This window comes from Aegilops tauschii, chromosome 1 (assembly GCF_002575655.3).
Source record: "Aegilops tauschii subsp. strangulata cultivar AL8/78 chromosome 1, Aet v6.0, whole genome shotgun sequence".
Taxonomy (NCBI): Eukaryota; Viridiplantae; Streptophyta; class Magnoliopsida; order Poales; family Poaceae; genus Aegilops; species Aegilops tauschii.
The window spans coordinates 377,376,636-377,399,300 of NC_053035.3; the positions used below are offsets into that span (position 1 = coordinate 377,376,636).

General features: G+C 54.3%; 1 protein-coding gene across 1 annotated transcript; it reads left to right on the top strand.

Moving 5' to 3' along the window:
• The first annotated feature begins 814 nt into the window (after positions 1 to 814).
• On the top strand, positions 815 to 2,390 carry LOC109786798 (uncharacterized). The gene is given in 4 exon segments (XM_045232241.2): positions 815 to 1,007; positions 1,010 to 1,110; positions 1,265 to 1,467; positions 1,620 to 2,390. Coding segments are annotated over 4 exon segments (1,185 nt in total). The 3' UTR covers positions 2,308 to 2,390.
• Positions 2,391 to 22,665: the final 20,275 nt, after the last annotated feature.

Here is a 22,665-nt window from a genome sequence, read left to right on the forward strand (position 1 = left end):
TTTGATGCAATGCTCTTCTAGCCCTTCCCAAACCCGCGGGTGGGGTCACGAGCTCATCAAGATCGCGACATTGTGCTGCGTCGCATAGGAGACGAGCCTGTTGCTAGGGTGCAACAATTAAGGTGTAGGCTTCGAGTTGTTGCCAACGTTGGTGCTGGATAGCTGGCATGGAACCGTGTCCCCGGATAGCATGTGCCTTCATGAGGTTACACAATGAAGAGCAGACACCAAAGGTAGCAGATGCAAGGTCGCCGTCGACTAGCGGCACAATCGAGGAATCAACAGCAAGGCGCCACAAGCTGGATGTTCATTAACCCCCCCCCCCCCCCCCCCCCCCCCCCCCCCCACACACACACCCACACACACACATGAACTAATGTCCTCTCGTCTGCCCAAATCTAAATTTCTTCTCCAAATTAGAAACTTAGATGGTGGCAAAATTAAGCATCATTTAAAGAAAAAAACGGTATCTAAAAGCTTGATTTGTTCCAATTTCTTGAGCTTTCCATCAATCACTACCAACATCCGGAAGAGCACGGATATCCCCTAAGTGCAAGACATCGCAGGAGATTTTGTAGGGAAGTACTACAAACCTTACTTATATTCCACACGATATGAGCGAAAGAATATGGATAAGCCTTTAGCAGCTGAGGTGTGCCACATCCTAAACGTTTTGTTGTTTTCATGCTATATATTGCCGTGATATGCAATATTTCCACACAAGTAGTTTTTGCACTGCTGGTGCATTTGCCTCCTTTTCTAAGGGCATTGACGATAAAACGGGTTACTCAATTGTGGGAGAATTACGCGGCACATGGCAGAACATGGTGATGGCGGTCGCTGCAAAAGTCTCCCCTTTCCGAGTGACATAGGCTTGCACCAGACGAACTACGTCAGGTGGTTGCCATATGATATATGGATGCCCGAGCTCCCTCTACATATAAACGAAGGTGTACGCCAGTGGACTGCAGCCCAAAAGAGGTCGAGATTCGATCGAGAGCAGTGGCCATGAAAATGGATCAGAGGATGATCATCGTGTGCTCGGCCGTCGGTTCTCTCGGGTTGCTGAGTGCCATCCTGGGGTTCTCAGCCGAGGGCACAAAGCTCAATGTAAGCTAGTACTCATTACTTGCATCTCCTTGCGTACTGTACATATTGTTGAACTGTGGTATAGAACCAAAGATCTTGGACTCTTGGTGTATGTGTGCGCGTCTACATGTGTGTTCTTGCTCCGTGCTGATATGCAGTGGTCATTATGTCGCAGGTTTGGGACTTGGTCCAGGATGGAACGGCGTGCTATAACCCGCAGAACCCGGCGGCCGGGCTCGGGGCCTGCGCAGCCATCTTTCTGGTCATAGCCCAGATCACCTTCGCAGCCGTCGGCGGGTGCTGCGGCTGCTGCAAGTCACGCGCCATCCCTTCCGAGACCAAACGGATCATCGGCGTCGTCTGCGCCGTTTCCTCATGGTGAGTGGTCGATCGATTTGCAGGCGGGCAGATAGGCCCGTGCGTGGGTGACGAACGGCGCTACTTTTTTTTTCTCGAAAAGGAGGTTATCCCCGCCTCTGCATCAGCATGCGGACGAACCGTGCTACTGACTGACTAAAACGTGCACGCAGGATCTTGGCTATAATCGCGTTCGGGCTACTGGTGGGGGGCGCGGCGTCGAACGCCCCCGGGGGCCGGGTTGAGCACGGGCTGTGCGACGAACCCATGGACGGCCTCTTCGCCGGCGGAGCCGTGCTCTCGTTCGTCGCCACGGCCCTCGGGATCGCCTCCTACGTCATGCTCCGAACGCAGCCGGCCGCCGCAGCCACGCCCAAGGAAAGCGAGAAGATGCCGCCGGGCGCCGCCGGGATCGCGATGGGGCAGCCGCAGTTCCCGCAGCAGCCTTCTCCCCAGGGGCAGGGGTACGGGCAGGCGCCGCAGCCGAACTACCCGCAGTACTCTCCGCCGCCCCAGGGGCAGGGTTACGGCCAAGCGCCGAACGCTCAGTTCCCTCCTGCCTCTTCTCCTCCATACGGCCAGGCGCCCAACCCGCACTACCCCCCCTCCTCCGGCACAAGGCTACGCGCAGCACCAGCAGCAGCAGCAGTTCCCCCTTGCCCCTGCGCAAGGCTACGGAGCGCACGCGCCGAACCAGCAGTACCCTCCTCCCGCTCATGGCTACGGAGCGCACGCGCCGGAGCAGCAGTTCCCCCTTGCTTCTCCGCCTCCTGCTCAGTTCTATGGGGGGCCGCACACGCTGAACCAGCAGGCCCCGCCGCCTCCCAAGGGAGACGAACAGGTGTAACGCGCGCCTTCTGATCAACCATTCCATGGATGGATCATGCACTCGCGCTATGTTCTGTGATCTGATCGTTATTGTGAACGTAACATGTTTACCTCTATCGCTTCCGGATGCATTGTATCCTCGTGTTACTTTCAGAGTACCAGCAAATTTTTGTTTAATGCTTCACGTTTGCAGTTGAGATTTCTCTTGTAATCTTGACAGAGTCAACGACGCGGCACTTAATGGGGCATTTTTAAGTTTGTAACTCATCCTCTAAAATTAGTGGAGTATCCCGTGAAGTAAAAACTTAGTGGAGTATATTTACTTCACAAAGTATATTTACTACACAACCATTCATGGTTCCCCTCTCTCCCTCCCCCACTCCCCTCTCCCCTTCCCCCCTCCCACGACGTCTCCTTGCTCCCTGCCGGGCATGCCCCGCCGTCGCCCTCCCTTCCGGCCCCGCCCTCCGTGCCCGGCCCCTCTCCCCCCTTCTCCATCGTCGCCGACGCGGCTCTCGATCTCCCCCCCCCCCCCCCCCCCCCCCCCCCGCAGCCGCTTGGATCTCGTTTCTGGGCTCTGGACGTCGATGAGGATGTTTCCTCGGATGAGGAGGACGCATCCTCGCCGGTGTCCTCCCTGCCGGCTTCGGCACCCAATGGCGCACCCCGCCCCCGCAAGTTTGCGCATGGGGGCCGGGGTCGGCCGTTGGTGTCTCCGGAGGCGGGCACTTGCTGGATCCGTGTCTCTCGCCGCCGTCGAAAGTCTGGTAAGTTCCCCTCCCCTCGCCTGGCTCTGGGATTCTGGGTGTGGCCCCGGGCGTGGGCAGCTCTCCCCCTTGAGGGAGTCCTGAATTAAGGGGTCCTCAGGCGTCCGGCTAGTTAGCCATGGGCCGGGCTGATGGGCTGTGAAGACCGAAGACTTCACCCGTGTCTGGATGGGACTCTCCTTGGCATGGAAGGCAAGCTTGGCGACCAAATATGAAAATTTCCTTTCTCTGTAACCGACCTTGTGTAACCCTAGATCTCTCCGGTGTCTATATAAACCGGAGGGCCTAGTCCGGATCGGGATACTCATTATCATAGTCATACAAGCTAGACTTTTAGGGTTTAGCCATTACGATCTCGTGGTAGATCAACTCTTGTAATACTCATATTCATCAAGATCAATCAAGCAGGAAGTAGGGTATTACCTCCATAGAGAGGGCCCGAACCTGGGTAAACATTGTGTCCCCCGTCTCCTGTTACCATCGATCTTAGACGCACAGTTCGGGATCCTCTACCCAAGATCCGCCGGTTTTGACACTGACATTGGTGCTTTCATTGAGAGTTCCACTGTGCCGTCGTTAAGAGGTTCGATGGCCCCTTCAATCATCCACAACGACGCTGTCCAGGGGGAAGTCTTCCTCCCCGGGCAGATCTTCGTATTCGGCGGCTTCGCACTGCGGGCCAACTCGCTTGGCCATCTGGAGCAGATCGAAAGCTACGCCCCTGGCCATCAGGTCAGATTTGGAAGCTTGAATTACGTCGCGGACATCCGCGGAGACTTGATCTTCGATGGATTCGAAACCGCAGCAGCCGCTCCCTGTCACCTTGATGAACATGACTTAAATCTGTCATGGGACCACATCCAGGAGATAGCTCCTGCAACTACTCTGGCCTTAGATCCGGAGCAAATCGCGCCATCCGAGGACGGGAAGCTCAACCATGCCATGGAGGCCGCAGATCCCGCGGCGTTGGAGCCGCACACAGACCTAGCCTCATGTGATGTCTGTGTCACCGGAACTCCGGACTCGTTTCCGGCTATAGGTTCCAAACCATGTGCGTCCGCGGACGCCAAGCTTGATCAGTTATCGGTCTTCGAATTCAGCGCCGCGGACATCTTCCGACACTTGCCTTTTGGCGATGTGCTAGACTCATTAAAAAACCTGTCCTTGGCGGGAGACCCACAACCGAATTATGTACGGTTCGAACTGGAGGCTGACGACGGAGAATTTCGCTTCCCACCCAGCACCCACTTCATAGCCACTGTCGATGACTTAACTGACGCGCTCGACTATGACTCCGAAGACATCGACGGTATGGACGACGATGCTGGAGAAGAGGAGGCCCAAAACCCACCGTTCACCGGACGATGGACGGCCACTTCCTCATACGACGTATACATGGTGGATACGCTGAAAGATAATAGTGGCGACGACAAGGAAAACCCAGTGGAGGATAGCCCCCCTAAGACACAACCAAAGCGCCGATGTTAGCGGCGCCGTTCTAAACCACGCCGCAGCAAGGATAGCAACACCGGCACAGGAGACGACAACACTCCGGATGGTGCCGAAGACATAAAGACCACGATGAACAAACTGCCGAACAGGACAACTAGGAGGATGGGCAAGTCAGCCCTGACGAACATGCCATAAATGAAGACTCGGAGGATGGTAGTTATCATCCGCTCTCCGAGGAGGAGGTGAGCCTCAGCAACGAGGAGTTTATCGTGCCTGAGGAGCCCCTCGAGCAGGAGCGCTTTAAGCTTCAGCTAATAGCCACTGCAAGAAGCCTGAAAAAGAAGCAGCAACAACTTCAAGCTGATCAAGATCTGCTCAACGATAAATGGACTGATGTCCTGGCAGCCGAAGAATACGGCCTTAAGCGCCCAGCCAAAAGCTACCCGCAGCGTAAATTGCTACCTCAGTTTGATGATGAGGCGTTCGAGCCCATACCATCATCGCACAACGCGGCTGACCGACCACCACGGGGTCGGGACAAGGCGGAAACTCAAGCCGAACACCAGCCTGCTCCACCTCACCGTAAGGGTAGAGATCAAACAGCTCGGGGACATACCTATGACCTACGGCAAAAATTGGACAATAATGCAGGACAGACCAGATCGATCTACGGATCGCGAGGGCGTGCCCCGACATGTGACGACGGCCACCTAGTTGGACGTAATAAGCCCAGTCACACCCGGGTCGAACTCTGCAGACGGACTCCATCGGAGCTACGTCTCGATGTGGTCTGATATAGAGGCGCCGCACACCCTCTTTGCTTCACCGATGAAGTAATGGACCATGAATTCCCAGAAGGGTTTAAACCCGTAAACATCGAATCATATGATGGGACGACAGACCCTGCGGTCTGGATGGAGGATTTCCTCCTCCATATTCATATGGCTCGTGGCGACGATCTCCACGCCATCAAATATCTCCCACTAAAACTCAAAGGACCAGCTCGGTACTGGTTGAACAGTCTGCCAGAAAACTCCATCGGCAGCTGGGAAGACTTGGAAGAAGCCTTCTTGGACAACTTCCAAGGAACATACGTCCGGCCTTCGGATGCAGATGATTTAAGTCATATAGTCCAACAGCCCGGAAATTCTGGACTAGGTTCCTAACTAAAAAGAACCAGATCGTCGACTGTCCAGACGCCGAAGCGTTTGCGGCCTTTAAGCATAGCATCCGCGACAAATGTCTAGCCCGACATCTCGGGCAGGAAAAGCCGAAGTCCATGGCGGCCCTTACGGCACTCATGACCCGCTTTTGCGCGGGCGAAGATAGTTGGCTAGCCCGTTGCAATAATAATGCAAGCGAACCCGGCGTCTCTGAAGCCAAGGATAACAACGACAAGCCCCGACGCAACAGACACAAGCGTCGAATCAATGGCAACCATACCGATTGCACGGCGGTCAACGCCGGATTCAGTGGCTCCAAGTCCGGTCAGCGGAAGAAACCGTACAATAAGAACAATTCGGGCTCATCCAGTCTGGACCGCATACTCGATCGTCCGTGCCAGATACATGGCACCCCTGAAAAACCAGCCAACCACACCAACAGAGATTGTTGGGTCTTTAAACAGGCCGGCAAGTTAAATGCCAAGAACAAGGAGAAGGGGTCGCAAAGCGAGGACGATGACGAGGATACCCGGCCACCGAACACAGGGGGACAGAAGAAGTTTCGCCCTCGGGTCAAAACGGTGAACATGATATACGCTACACACATCCCCAAGAGGGAGCGGAAGCGCGCACTTCGGGACGTCTATGCGATAGAGCCAGTCGCCCCAAAATTCAATCCATGGTCGTCGTGCCCGATCACTTTTGATCGTCGGGATCATTCGACCAGTACCCGGCATGGCGGATCAGCCGCACTAGTCCTCGACCCAATCATTGATGGATTCCACCTGACGCGAGTCCTCATGGACGGTGGCAGCAGCCTTAATCTTCTCTATCAGGATACAGTGCGAAAGATGGGCATAAACCCATCCCGGATCAAACCCACAAAGACTACCTTCAAAGAGGTCATACCAGGTGTGGAGGCCCGCTGTACGGGCTCAATCACACTAGAGGTTGTCTTCGGATCTCCGGACAACTTCCGAAGCGAGGAGTTAATCTTCGACATCGTCCCCTTTCGCAGCGGCTATCACGCACTGCTTGGACGAACCGCATTTGCTCGATTCAACGCGGTACCTCACTACGCGTATCTCAAGCTCAAAATGCCCGGACCACGCGGCGTCATAACAATCAATGGAAATACGGAACGCTCCCTTCGTACCGAAGAGCATACCGCTGCCTTAGCAGCAGAAGTACAGAGCGGCCTTTTCAATAAGAACCTCAATTCGGCGGCCAAGCTCCCGGACACTGTCAAAAGGGTCCGGACTATTCTGCAGCATGACAGCTTGGCTCGTCAAGAGCTCGATTAGCAATTCGGCCTCCGTCCCGGTCCTGATCAGGTGGCGGCATTAGTCCCACGCGTACATAACTACGCACTCAAAATTCCATGGGTGTCGACGGAGGCATAGCTAGCTCATGATCCACAGTACGGCTCGACCGACCCCGGATACACACATGCGTTCACCTTCCCCTTTTTCTTCTTTTTTTCCTGTCCAGGTTCCTTTTCCATAGGCCCTCCCTAGGCCGAGTCACCTGCCCTTTCGAAGGATAAAATACACCAAGGCGGCAAGCAGCTCGGACACATAAGGGAAGCTATAGGAGGCCTCTTCAACGATCATTCTACCTATTTTCGGTACCCGCACGCAGCTTTGCCTTGGTTGTGGCATGATTAATAGCCCTATTGCTTATTGCACCACATGTACAAATACGCTTTGACGTATTAATTATGCTATTATGGAAACTAGTTCGCAGTCCCAGTATTTGCGGCACTGGCTTACTGTCCCTTTCCTATTTCTTTTTCCTGATATTTTTATCAATTGCACCTGTACACTCTGGCACGCTTTCATTCGCCAGGGGCTTCATTATGCCCCATAACACGACAACAAAGTCCGAACACTTTCACAGTATAGTTCGGCATCCCGATCTTTAGCATTATATGCATCGGCTCCAAATCATGTCTTTGGTCAATAGTTGGGTTGCCCGGCTCCTGTGCTTACTACCTTACGTTCCGCTATATTGGCTAGGGTAGTAAAGGGAGAACTACTGCGATTGTGCCCTGGTTCATCCGGCTGAGCACCTCCGTAGAAAAAGCCGAAAACTGACTGTCATGATACGGCGTGAGCCGGTCAACTGGTCGAGAGGTTGCAAATCGTTAGAGGTTTTTTTCCGCATTTCGCGAAGGATCGATTTTTACCCGATCAGGCGTCTACAGCATCCCAAGTTCGGTTTACAAACACAAGGGGTTGCGCCTAAATTTTTATCTGTCAAACTCCTATGGCTAAGTGAGGGTAGTAAAGCCGTATAGTCCGATTGCCTGGTTCGCAGCGCTAACACCTCCTTAACGGACCAGAAACCTTTGGATCAAGTGTGTTTTGGCGCCAACCGAACACCCCGGTACTTCCTACATGGGGGCTGAAGCTGACGACTGGTCAACTCTCAGATTTAATAAAAAACGGCCGCGCAGGAGGTAAAACCAAATTTTAAATACAAGCATTATATTACATAATGGCTCTGTTTTTTCCTAAAAGGCAGGGACAATACGAATGTATTCATTCAAAAACAATGTCCTTAGCACATTGGTCCGCCACAATGCGGGCTTCCTCCAGGACACTGTCAAAATACAGTTCGGGCTTGCGGTGCTCTTTGCCCTCAGGTGGCCCCTCGACCACAAGCTTGGCGTCCATCTTCGCCCACCACACCTTGACCCGTGCGAAGGGCATACGCGCACCTCGATGCAGACTGATCGCTTGACGACGTCCAGCCAAGGACATGCATTCACCAGCCGCTTCATGAGGCCGAAGTAGCTGCTGGGTATAGCTTCGGCAGGCCACAACCGGATTATCAAATCCTTCATGGCCAGTTCGGCCGTCCTATGCAGCTCGACCAGCGGTTTCAGCTGATCGCTAAAAGGGCACTGGATGTTCTGGTGCGAAGTACTGCGACCAGAACAGCTTCTCCGTTGAGCTCCCTTCTTCGGCCCGAAAGAACTCCGCAGCGTCGGATGCACTGCGAGGCAGATCTGCAAACGCCCCTGGAGAACTCCGAATCCGGGTTAGCAAGAAATACTTCTTATTCACATACTTGCTTTGCATACTAAACGCCTTACCAGCTGCAATCTTCTCGGCCTCCTGGATCCCCTGGAGGGCGCCCTGGGCTTCAACCCGGGCCTCTTCTGCGATTTGGCGAGCCCTGGCAAGTTCGGTGTCTCGAGCCAAAATATGGCCCTCCAAGGTCTCGCATTTCTTAACAGCATCCTGGAGCTCTTGCTGGACCTCGTTGACCCGGGCCTTGAGCTTCTTACGAGCGGCCTGCTCCTTGACAGCTTTTTCCTCGGCTTCGGCCAGGGCCTTCTTAAGGGCCTCGACCTCGGTCGTAGTTCCTACATATACCATGCCACTACGGTCAATAAAACTCATTTATTCTTTCCGAATACATAGCAAGTTATTACATACCTTGCTGGTCTTCCAGATGCTTCCTCACTTGGCCGAGCTCGTCCTCAGCCCGCTCCAGTTTCTGCTTCAGTCCGGAGACTTCAGCAGCGCGTGAGGTCGCGGCCAGCAGCGATGCCTGCTCAGTCACATAAGACATATCTAGTTAGTCTCGCACATGGTATTGATCCTCTGTCCTGCTTTTTCTTTCCGAACACCGGACAGTGTCTCAGGGGCTACTGTCTATATTGGGACTCTCTTAATTACATTACTTACCTCAAAGCCTGTTAGAAGGCTAGTGCAGGCTTCGGTCAGTCCGCTCTTGACGGACTGAACCTTCTCAATCACCGTACCCATAAGGACACGGTGCTCATCTACAATGGAAGCGCCTGGTAGCGCTTCCACCAGATTATTCGGTGCCTCTGGTTGGATACAGGTAACCGGCGGAACAGGCACACCTCCTCCTTTCGGGGAAGGCTGCTCGCTCGATTCCGAAGCCGTACAGGTCTCCGGAATGGTATTCGGCTGGGGGCCGAATTGGACATGGCCCCCGTTGCCAGTCTCCATGGGGGCTTTCTCCCCCATGTGTCCGGCGGCCGAGGAGTCGTCCTCTGGCGCCGCTCTAAGGGCCTCCTGAACCTCTCCCTGGCCTGGGAAGGTCCTTTGGGACATCACCTCGTTGTCGCCCTTGGCCGTGGGAGAGTGAGCGGTCGGCGGTGACTCGCTGGCCATCGCCTTTGACTAACGAACCCTCTGATGAGGATCGCTGGAAGCTGTCGTGAGCCAGACTGTAATAGCGCAACTTAATATATTAATGCCATGAGGCTGGACACATGGACATACACAAGTTTTTAGTACTTACGATGCGGCTAGGGGCTTGGTCCTGCGAGGCCGCTCTGTACTGTTGTCAACGTCCCACGCGGAGTTATCCACGAGGGGGCCTTTTCCCTTCTTGGGCGCCTCCGCCTCCAAATTTGTGGAGGCTGCCCTCTTCTTCCTTCCCCCCTCCGGGGGGGGGGGGGAGTTGCTTTCTTCCTCCTCCTCGTCATCGTCTTCGGTGGCCGAGGAGTGAGTTTGGTCTTCGGACGACATGTCCGAGGCTCCCTTACGGCGGGGGCCACTTCGGACCCCCTTGGCCTTCTTCTTGGCCTTCTTCTCCGGCGCCTTGTAAGGCACTGGAACCAACATCTTCTCTAGGAGTGGGACGACTGGTTCTTCGGGCAGCGGAGCCGGACATCGAATCCGCTCCGCCTTCTCTGTCCACGCCTGAAAAGCGCACAGTAAAAGTTTTTAGATATATTCCTTGAGTAACTGGGAGGAGGGCGCACCTTGAGATATAAATGACTTACCGCACTGGCAGGGTGAGCAAGATCGTGCCCACGGTCCGAATCTATGGCCGGTGGCGTCTTGGTGCCTTTGAAGAGCAACTTCTAGACATCTTCATGAGTGGTTCCGAAGAGCCTCTCCAAAGTCTGGTGCTTCTCCGAATCAAAATCCCACAGAGGGTATGTTCGGCTCTGGCATGGGAGGATCCGGCGAACAAGCATCCCCTGGAGCACATTGACAAGCTTGATGTCTTTATCCACCATACTCTTGACGCGCGTTTGCAGCGCTGTCAGTTCGTCCGACGAAGACCAGTCCAGTCCCTTCTTTAGCCAGGAGGTGAGCCGCCTTGGAGCTCCTGACTTGAACTCTGGAGCCGCGGTCCAAGTGGCGTCACGAGGCTCTGTGATATAGAACCTCTGCTTCTGCCACTCCTTGACGGTCTCCACAAACGTACCTTTGGGCCATGTGACGTTGGGCATCTTGCTCACCATGGCTCCTCCGCACTCCGCGTGTTGGCCATCTACCACCTTCGGCTTCACGTTGAAGATCTTGAGCCACAGCCTGAAGTGGGGCTGGATGCGGAGGAAAGCCTCGCACACGACGATGAACGCCGAGATGTTGAGGAAGGAGTTCGGGGCCAGATCATGAAAATCTAGCCCGTAATAGAACATCAGTCCGCGGACGAAAGGGTGGAGTGGAAACCCTAGCCCGCGGACGAAATGAGGGAGGAACACCACCCTCTCATTGGGCTTCGGTGTGGGGACGACTTGCCCCTTGGCTGGAAGCCGGTGGGCAATTTCTTTTGCCAGATACCCGACCCCCCGAAGCTTGACGATGTCCTTATCCTTGACAGAGGAGGCCATCCATTTGCCTTGCCCTCCAGATCCGGACATGGTGGAATGCTTTCTTGGGGTAGAAAAGGCAAGAACTTGGGCGCTGGAGCTCGAGAACAAAAGGGCAGAGAGAGAGGGAGAAGGCGTGGGTGAAGAAAGGTAGTCCTTATCCCCTTATAAATGTAGTAAATATCAAGCGCCTCCCCACTCGCCTTAAAACTCGCCTATTCCCAAGGGCCGTGCAGACAGCACGATTGGGTTACCCACACTCGTATTGATGAGAATCCCACAATAAGGGGACACGATCTCTGCTTTGACAAGACGTGCCAATGGAAACCGCATCTCGAAACGCAGAACGGCAAACGAAAACGGTTCAAAATAATGACCGGGTGGATGTGATGTCACATTACAAAAAGGTTGTCAGCGGATTAGACTCGTGGAATATTATACTCTCTGCGGCTGTGTGTGGTGTTTGTGTTACAGGTCCGGATACATTCTTCGCGTCCGAAGACCATCTTGGAGTTCGGAAAAGGGAACCCGCCTTGCAATGCCGAAGACGATTTGCGTGCCAGACACCTCGACATTGAAGCCTGGTTCATGGGCTACTGAGGGGTCCTCAGGCGTCCGGCCTGTTAGCCATGGGCCGGACTGATTGGCTGTGAAGACCGGAGACTTCACCCGTGTCCGGATGGGACTCTCCTTGGCGTGGAAGGCAAGCTTGGCGACCAAATATGAAGATTTCCTTTCTCTGTAACCGACCTTGTGTAACCCTAGATCTCTCCGGTGTCTATATAAACCGGAGGGCTTAGTCCGGATCGGGATACTCATTATCATAGTCATACAAGCTAGACTTTTAGGGTTTAGCCATTACGATCTCGTGGTAGATCAACTCTTGTAATACTCATATTCATCATGATCAATCAAGCAGGAAGTAGGGTATTACCTCCATAGAGAGGGCCAGAACCTGGGTAAACATTGTGTCCCCCGTTTCCTGTTACCATCGATCCTAGACGCACAGTTCGGGACCCACTACCCGAGATCCGCCGGTTTTGACACCGACACCCCTCTCTGTGGTCCCATGTCGCCGTCGCCGGTGGCCATGAGGGCGCCGGGGTGCGCCGCGGCGGCGGCCGCGCCTGCCCTAGATCTAGTCGCCCCTCCGTTTGCTAGTGGGCCATGTGGGGGCTGGATCTTGGGCTTCCTGGCCTGCTCGTGTGTGGTCGGCCCACTCCCCCCCTCTGTCTTCTGTGGACGACTTCCCCCTTCCCCCTCGTGGGCCCTGGGCTGTTCCCTTGGTCACTGCTCCACCCCCCTCTCGGCCCAGTTGGCCTGCCAGGCCCAGGTAGGGCTGGCCCGGACGGGCTATTTATGGGTGCCGGTGGCTCCGTCCCCCCTCCTAGGGTTTCCGGCTCCCGCTGCGGATCTGCGTAGACATAGAGCTCCCATCCGCCGCCTCGTCAGATCCACCCCACCCCGTCCCCTCCTCCTCTCCTTCGCGGCGGCCTTCGCCATGGACAATTCCAGGGGCTCTTCTAGTGATGCTGTGTCTGGTAGTAAGCGCCGGCGCGAGGAGTCGCCAGGCACGGGGATCGATCTGGAGTTCGAGGCTTCCCTTCGTTCCAAGCTGGAGGCGGAGCAGGTGGCTCGCGACCGTGAGGCATGGGCTGCTGGTCCGGAATGGCTCCAGCGTGCGGAGCGTGAGCGCGCGTCGCCTGGATCTGGCCCTCAGGGCTCTGGATCTGGGCAGGCGGGGCCTCCGGCGCTGGATCCATGGGAGGCGGCGGCGGCGGGCGGCGTGGGTCGGCCCTCCTCGTCGGGGGCTCATCCGGCCCTTGGCTCGGGTCGTGGTTCGTCTGCTCCGGTGCGGCAGCCCCCTCGTCCCGCTACTGCTGGGGTTGGTTCTCGCCCGCCCCCGCGGTCCTTCTCTGGTCCGGCTCGGCGTCCCCCTGGTCCTCCCCATGGCTCGTCCCCGTCGGGCTTGGGGAATGGTATCCTGCCTCCCCCTCCGCCTCCTTCGCTGCATCGCCCAAACGTCTCTGCCCCGAGCAACCCCTCCGCTCTCACCTGCTTTGCGTGCCACCAACCCGGGCATTTCCAGTCAAGATGCACTAGCCCACCTTTCTGCCTGATCTACTGCTCTGAAGGCCATCTCACTGTCAACTGCCAGAATCGCCTGAAACCTCCGTCTTTTGTCCACTTTGGGACGGGTCTCCCTGGATGCTCTTTCTTTGCTCTGGACTGAGATCTTCCTTTGGTGGTGGCGCCCCTCCCTCTCCAACGCTGCCATTGTGACTGTCCAAGGCCAGAAAATCTCTCCCCCAACTCTGCTCGAAGGGCTACGGATCTGGGATGAAGAAGGATGAGACTGGCAAGTGAATCAGCTCTCAGATTTTGAGTTCTCCGTCGTCTTCCCCTCTAAAGAATGCCTTCGGATGATCGCATCCTGCACAAGCTTCATTCTCCCTCTCAACCAGTTGGTGGTGTCGGTGAAGGCTGCTTCTTGTGGTGTCAAAGCGGTGGGGCCGCTCTCTCAGATGTGGGTGCTCGGGGATGATGTCCCAGTGGGCCTCCGCTCGACCTCTTTTCTGATGGCGTTTGGTGCTCTGATCGGCAAACCTGTGGAGGTGGATACTGATTCTTTGGATAAGTGGCCCGGTTCGGATCAAGATTTGGTGCGTGGATCCGATTTGTGTTCGTGGTTCTATTGATGTGTTCCCCTCTCCTGATGGTGTTAGGATGCGGGTTCGGGTTGAGGGATATGAGGCGTTCCACCCCCCACCTCCCCCTCCTTCCAACCCCGCGGATTCGGACAAACATGACAAGAATGGTGGTGGTTCAACGGGTGGGCAGAACCCGAGTGGGGGCTCTGAGCCGCATTTCACTCAGTCGGAATGGGATGGGCTGGAAGAACCTGTGCGTGAATTATTCAAATCCAATGCTCCTGTCGACAAGGCTCCCAGAGAGGAGATGGCTGCTCCTGCTCATGTGTCCCTGGCTCCATCCGCGGAGGGGCTGCTGCACAAGGGCCCCACGGCCACGGGCACTCTCATCTCGGGAGTTTGCTCCAACCTCCCAGCCCGTCCGCTCTCTCCCACCCACTCGGACATTGAGGATCTGCCTCCTTCACCCCTGCGGTCTGCTGACATGTCCCAGTCTAAGAGAAAGAAGAAATCGACGGTGCGGAAATACTCAGCGACAAGCAGGGCCTCCTCGAGTTCCAAACAGTCAATGACGGGCATCTGCCATCGCCTGGACAAGAATTTGGGGTCGGCTTCTCGTTCGGGCCCTGCTTCGGCCTCTCCCATGGCCCGTTCGCCTTCGATCCGGTCGCCTACCTCCACGGCTCGCAAGGGCAGGCGGGTGCGGGACGCTGGTGAATTGGTGGTGTTGCGGGCGGAATGTCGCGCAGCGGCTAAGGATCTCCCCCCAGGTACTACATCCAGCCCGATCCCCCCTCCTTCCCCGATTCGGCTTGTTTTACCTTCCTTGTCCTGATGATCACCTGTGAAATATCATGACCGATGTGGGAGTGTCTATTGATCCCGAGCAGGGGCCACCTTCTCTCCTCCTCTCTACTATTAGGGCCAATGAGATGGCTCAGGCAGCCATAGCTAAGGCCAAAGAGGCCGTTGCCTCTGCGGCTACGGCTGATCTGTGTCCAGGGGATAGGGCGGGTGGTTTGGAGGTTGGTAGTGGCCAACCCTAGCATAACACATCTACAAGGGGCAAATCCAAGCGATCCAAACCCTGCGCTGCCCCTAGCAGGTCGAGTCTTCGCATAAAAAATCTCTCTTACAAATGAAAGCCCTATTCTGAAACATTAGAGGTTTTGGCGCTAGGGGGCGCCGAGACCAAATTAGAGATGTTGTTCATGGTGATAATATTGACATAGTAGGGCTGGTCGAAACTTTCAAAGAATCTTTCTCCCCTAATGAACTTTCTGCGATTGCGGGCATGGATAGGTTTGATTGGCATGCCCTGCCATCTTCTGGTCACTCGGGAGGGATTCTGATTGGTTCTAAACAGGATGTGTTTGATTTTGTGGCTTTTGATCATGGGATTTTCTGGGCAAGTATCGTCGTGTATCACAAGCCTCTTAACACTTTGTGGGAATTCATGGTTGTATATGGCCCAGCAGATGACTCGCTTGCCTCCCTTTTTCTGGACGAACTCTCTGCTAAGATCGAGGCTTGTACTATTCCGATCGTTATCGGAGGCGATTTTAACCTTCTTTGCACCCCCTCGGATAAGAGTAACTTCAATTTCTCCTGGCCTTTGGCAAACACTTTCAATGATTTCATTAGCAACTGTGCAATTCGCGAGCTACCCAGGGTAGGGGCCCGTTTCACCTGGTCTAATCACCAGGCCATCTCGATCCGGTCGGTGCTGGACCAGGTGTTCATCTGCTCCAGGTGGGACTCCTTATTTCCTCGTGCCTCCCTTTATGCTAAAGTCAATGTGGGCTCCGATTATACCCCACTCCTTCTTTATGCTGGGTTGCAGCAATCTAGGCCCTCCTCCCGCTTCTAGTTTGATGCTTCTTGGCTTCTTGTGGAGGGATTCGCAGATATGCTGGCTACTAAGATCGTTAACCTCTTAGCCTCCCAGACTCGCTCCTTTGGTCTTATGGATGACTGGCATAGATGCTCCTACGAGTTGCGTAAATTCCTTAGGGGTTGGTCATGTAATCATGATGCGGAGGAACGTAGGGCGAAGAATGCGTTAGAGTCTCGGATTGTGGATCGTGAGCGGGCGGCTGACACCTTGGGCATCTCAGAAGCAGGTTGGTCTTTGCGTTATAACCTCGAAGCCGCCTTGATGCAGTTGCATCAGCAAGCGGAAACTTATTGGTGCCAACGTGGCACTCTTAACTGGACTTTAAAAGGGGACTCTCCTACTGCCTACTTCTTTGCCATTGCCAATGGTTGCTACATTAACAGCCTTCTCATCAATGGTGTCCGGTCTTCGGACCAATCCCTAATCCTCTCTCATGTGGTCGAATTCTTCTCTTCTCTATTGGGGGCCAAGCTTGCTAGTGGCTTTTCTATCTCTCCCTCCCTGTGGGAGGATGCTATGAAAGTTTCGAACGAGGAAAATGAGGCCTTAATGATCCCCCTGTCAGATAAGGAAATTCGGGACATGGTTAATTCCGCCGATCCCAATGCTGCCTCCGGCCCTGATGGGTTCTCTATCCCCTTCTTCAAGAAAATCTGGCCGCAGTTGCGGTAGCTGGTCTGTCAAATCATCCAGGGTTTTTGTTTGGGCAATATTGACATCTCTCATATCAACTATGCGCTGGTCACCCTTATCCCTAAAATTAAAGGTGCTGAGCTAATTTCCCAGTTTAGGCCAATTGCGTTGATTAACAATTTTGCGAAGTTCCCGGCTAAAGGCTTTGCGACTCGCCTTTCCCATGTCGCTCATAGAACTATCAATCCTTTCCAATCTGCTTTCATTAAAGGGCGCTTTATTCTGGACGGGATCCTGTGCCTTCACAAGATAGTGCATGACCTCAAATCTCGTAAATCTAGAGCTGTTATCCACAAACTAGATTTTGAGAAGGCCTACAACTCAGTCAGTTGGCCTTTCTTGTGGAAGGTTCTCTTGACGAAAGGCTTCGACGACGCCTACGTCCATCGAATCATGCAGCTAGTCTCGGGGGGCCACACTGCGATCTCTGTTAATGGTCATGTCAGTAATTTCTTTGCCAACGGCAGGGTGACCCTGCGTCCCCCGTTTTGTTTAACTTCGTCGCCGAAGCCTTCTCCCATATCTTATCTAGGGCTGCCCATCACGGTCATATATCTCCGGTTGTGTCTCATCTAATTCCGGACGGTGTTACCCACCTTCAATACGCCGATGACACTATCATTATGGTGTAATTGAACGATTCTTGCATTGCCCACCTTAAGTTCATTCTCCTCTGCTTTGAGGCCTTGTCGGGGCTCAAAATTAACTTCTCTAAGAGCAAGGTAATTTTCACCGGCGTTGATGACAATGAGGCTTTGAGGGTGGCGCGCCTCCTCAATTGTAAGCTTGGCCCCTTTCCCTTTAAATACCTGGGCCTCCCTATCTCGCGCGGATATGCTTCATTCGAAAGACTTTGCCCCTGCTGTGTCTAAGGTGGGTAATAGGGTGCTCCCCTGGCGTGGCAGGTATAATTCTGATGCTGGGAAAGTGGCTTTGATCAATGCCTGCTTATCTTCCTTCCTATGTTCCTAATGGGCTTTTACCTCCTCTCGGCTGGGATCCATGCGGGCTTTGATAAGCATAGAGGTGCGTTCTATTGGAATGCAGTGGATAATAGGCGCAAATATAGGCTTGTTAAGTGGCAACTCATGTGTAGGCCAAAAAACCTTGGGCGGCTGGGCATCATTAACACTTCCGTCATGAACAAATGCCTGTTAGTCAAATGGTGGTGGAAGATCATGTCTAGTGGGGCCGATTCTTTATGGTATTCTATCCTCAAAGCCAAGTACTTCCCTCACTCTAGCCCGGTGTTTGCGTTGGCTCGGCGTGGATCGCAATTCTGGAAGGATCTTATTTGGGTCCGCCCGCTTTTCCTCGAGCATGTTAAATTCATTGTAGGAGATAGTTCCTCGGTTCGTTTTTGGCTTGATTGGTGGTGCGGAGACTCACCTCTCTCTGTGAGCTTCCCTAACCTTTTTTCTTATTGTTCTAACCCGAATATCTCCATCACGGAGCTGCCGGCTAATAACTGGGACCTAGCCTTCCGTTGTACCCTTTCTCCTGAAGAGTTGGAAGACTGGCAAACTCTCTCTGCCTTATTCCCCACGCTCTCGGAGGTTCCGGATTCGGTGGTTTGGCCTCTCACTGCCTCTGGCTGCTTCTCGGTCAAGTCTCTGTACTCTAAGCTTATTGGTGGCTCCCCTACAAATAGATTCTCTAATATCTGGCTGGCACGTGTGCCACCGAAGATCAAAATCTTCCTCTGGCAAGCTTTCAGAGGGCGCCTGTCGATGTCAAGACCGACGGATCTCGGGTAGGGGGTCCCAAACTGTGCGTCTAAGGCGGATGGTAACAGGAGGCGGGGGACACAAAGTTTACCCAGGTTCGGGCCCTCTCGATGGAGGTAATACCCTACTTCCTGCTTGATTGATCTTGATGATATGAGTATTACAAGAGTTGATCTACCACGAGATCGTAGAGGCTAAACCCTAGAAGCTAGCCTATGATTATGATTGTTGTTCTTGTCCTACGGACTAAACCCTCCGGTTTATATAGACACCGGAGGGGGCTAGGGTTACACAGAGTCGGTTACAAGGGAGGAGATCTACATATCTGAATCGCCAAGCTTGCCGTCCACGCAAAGGAGAGTCCCATCCGGACACAAGATGAAGTCTTCAATCTTGTATCTTCATAGTCCAACAGCCCGTCCAAAGCATATAGTCCGGCAGTCCGTGGACCCCCTAATCCAGGACTCCCTCAGTAGCCCCTCAACCAGGCTTCAATGACCATGAGTCCGGCGCGCAGATTGTCTTCGGCATTGCAAGGCGGGTTCCTCCTCCGAATACTCCATAGAATATTTTGAACACAAGGATCGTGTCCGGCTCTGCAAAACAAATTCCACATACCACCGCAGAGAATATAATATTCCACAAATCTAATCTATTGACAATTTTCATAGTGTGACATCGCGCCATGGCCCGGTCATTATTCGAACCATTTTTCTCAACCAGCTACTGCACATATTGCGAGGCGGTTTTCCTGGCACGTCTTGTCGAAGCAGAGATTGTGTCCCCTTATCATGGGATTCTCATCAATACGGGTGTGGGTAACCCAACCGCGCCATCAATCACGGCGCTAGGGGAATAAGCGAGTTCACCAGGCAAGTGGGGAGGCGCACAGTTTCTACCGCCCTTATAAAGGGACGAGGACTCCTCTTTTTCACCCACGCCTTCTTCTTCCCTGCCCATCTATTCTCGCGCACTCGAGCTCCAGCGCCCAAGTTCGCATTTTCTCCGCAAAACCACTCCAAACATGTCCGGAGCGGGAGGCAAGTGGATGGTCTCCTCCGTGACGGAGGAGAACATTACGAAGCTCCGGGAAGCCGGATACCTGGCCGCAGACATCGCGCACCGGCTCCCAGAGGCGGGGCATATCGTCCCTACTCCAGAACCCCACGAGAGGGTTGTATTCCTTACCCACTTCATCCGCGGGCTGGGATTTCCCCTCCACCCATTTGTTCGCGGGCTCATGTTCTACTACGGGCTGGACTTTCATGATCTGGCCCCCAATTTCATCCTCAACATCTCGGCGTTTATCGTCATGTGCGAGGCCTTCCTCCGCATCAAGCCCCACTTCGGTCTGTGGCTGAAGACCTTCAACGTGAAACCGAAGGTGGTGGTTGGCCAGCAAAGCGGAGTGCGGAGGCGCTATGGTGGGCAAAATGCCCAACGTCACCTGGCTCGAAGGCTCGTATGTGGAGACCGTGAAGGGGTGGCAATCGGGGTGGTTCTACATCACCGAGTCGCGCGACACCAACTGGGTGGCGGCCCCCGAATTTAGATCCGGCATCCCCATGCGGCTCACATCCTGGAAAGAGAAGGGCCTATCCTGGGGCTCATCGGTGGAGCTGACCGGACTCGAGAACTGTGTTAAAAACATGATAAGCAAGAAAATCAAGCTTGTCAATGTGGTCCAGGTCATGCTCTTCCGCCGGATCCTCCCGTGTCAAAGACGGGCATTCAATATGTGGGAGTTCGACCCGGCTAAGCACCAGACGCTGCGAGAGCTTTTTGACACGACGCATCAAGACATCTGGAAGGTGCTGTTCAAGTCCGCCGAGGTACCTCCTCCCCTTACCGAGGATCGCGAACTCAGCGCAAAGCGCCCTGCCAATCAGGAAAGCTCCTTTCCCCAGTATAATCATGTGAGGGATCTGAGCCTCCACGCCAATTAACAGGACTGGGTCGCGACAACGGAGCGGATTGATTGTCCGGCCCCACTGCCCGAAGATCCAGCAAGGGCTCTCCTGACGGAGATGCTGGTTCCGGCGCCCTATGAGGCGCCGGAGAAGAAGGCCAAGAAGAAGGCCGCGGGGACCAGGAAAGGTCTCCAGCGCAAGGTTGTATTGGACTCATCATCCGATAACACCGAGGCGACCTCCTCCCACAAAAACGAGGAGGAGGAAGAGGAAAGTTCTCCCCCCCTAGCCGGGGGAGACAAGAAAAGGAAGGCCGCCCCATCTGGGGAGGCCGAAGGGTCCAAGAAGGGAAGGACCCTCCTTCCGGACTGCTCCACAGCGGCCGCTTTCAGCAACGAGGAGTGGTTACCCAGGGACAAGCCCTTGGCGAAGTCGTAAGTATCCGGATACCATAATAGTTCTGGTAAATTTCGTTTTATTGCTTCTTATCATGCCAAACATGATCATGTAGTCCATCCAAAGCCCATATCGACGTATCCTCTTCGGATGGATCTTTGGGCCCGTCGGTGATGAACAGCGATTTGCTCCCGACAGCCACCTCCCCCCGGCCCATGGAAGACACTGAGGTGCTGTCTCAGAGGATACCGAACCAATGGGAGATAGTTCTGGAGGCGCCCCAAGGCGACATTCCAGGTGCCGGGCGCGTGGGGGGTAAGACTCCCACGGGTTCTGATGACGGGGGCCGCAGCAAGTTTGGCCCTTAGCCGGATACTGCGCCGGAACCTCCAGTGGTTCCAGATTCTGACAGGCGACCCCTCGCTAAGGGGGGGGGGGGCGAGCCGTCTGTACCGATGGCCTCTGTCCAACCAGAGGCATCGGACAACTTGCTGGAAGCGCTTCACGGCGCTTCCATTGACGAAGAGCACCGCGCCATCATGAGTGCGGTGGTCGAGAAAGTTCGGTCCGCCAAAAGCGGATTGACCGAAGCCTGTGCCAGCCTCCTAACAGGCTTTGAGGTAAGTAATCAAATTATGAGAAAATATCACAACATAGACAGTAGCCTCTGATGCTCTGTTTGGTGTTCGGAAAGAAAGGCCGAACAGAGGATCAAATAACAATCGCAGGAGTCTAATTAGAATATGTCTATGTGAATAAGCAGGCTTCGCTGATGGCCGCTGCCGCTCGTATTGCGGAGGTCGCCGGACTGAAGCGGGACCTTGAGCGGTCCGAGGAAGAGCTCGGCCTTACCAAGAGGCAGCTCGAAGAGAACAAAGGTAAGTGATACCCCGTTTTTATATTGATAAAGATAAAGTGGTTTGTAGATCATAGGATCATCATGAATTTTGATAGGGGCCACGGCCGAAGTGGCGGCCCTGCAGAAGGCGTTGTCTGAGGCCGAAGGCAGAGCGGCCAAGGAGCGCATCGAGCGCGAAAAGCAAGAGGCCCGGGTCAGCGAGGTCCAGCAAGAGCTCCAGGATTTCGTCAAGAAATACGACTCCTTGGAGCGCGACTCTAAGACGCAGGGGTACGAGCTTGCGAAGGCCCTCGAGAACGCACAAAATGCCAAGGCCGAAGCCCAAAAGGCCCTCTAGGAGATTCAGTCGGTCAAGAAGATAGCGGCGGGTAAGGCATTCATTATGCAAAGCAAGCATGTGAAGGAAACTTTCCTTTTACTTACCCGAATTCGGAGCTCTCCAGGAGCGTTCGCAGATCTGCCCCGTAGCGTATCGGATGCCGCAGAGTTCTACCGGGCCGAGGAAGGGAGCTCGACGGAGAAGTTGTTCTGGTCTCAGTATACTGGGACCGAACATCCGATGCCCTTGAGCGACCAGCTGAAGCAACCGGTCGAGCTTCACAAGGCGGCCGAACTGGCCATGAAGGGTCTCATAGTCCGAATGTGGCCTGGCGAGCCCCTGCCCGGCAGCTACTTCGGCCTGGTAAAGCGCCATGTGAATGCCTGCCCACAGCTCGAAGTCATAAAGCGGTCCGTCTGCATTGAAGGTGCACGCAAGGCCTTTGCCCGTGCGAAAGTGCACTGGGCAAAGATGGATGCCGAAAAGCTGGTGAAGGAGGGGCCACCGGAGGGCAAGGAGCATCGCCACCCCGAAAAGTATTATGACAGTGTCCTGAAGGGTGCCCGCCTTGTGGTGGAGGAATGTGCTAAGGATGTAATATTTGAATGAATGTACTCATGTGATCCTGTAATATGAAACGAGTTCATGTGCGCTATGTAACACTTGTTAATTTAAAATATTACCTTATGTGCGGCCGTTTATAAAATCTGAGAGTTGGCCAGTCGTCGGCTTCTGCCCCCATGTAACTAGTACTGAGGTGTTCGGGATAAACCTGATCACTCTTTATCCCAGTTTTGGGTCCTTCGAAGGAGGTGTTCAGCACAACGAACCAGGCAATCAGACTATAAAGCTTTATCACTCTCACTTGGCCATAGAAGTCTACAATTTTAAATTTTGGCGAAGCCCCTAGTATTCGGAAGGCCGAACTTGGGGCGCTATGTACGCCTAAATCGGACAAGGCCGACTC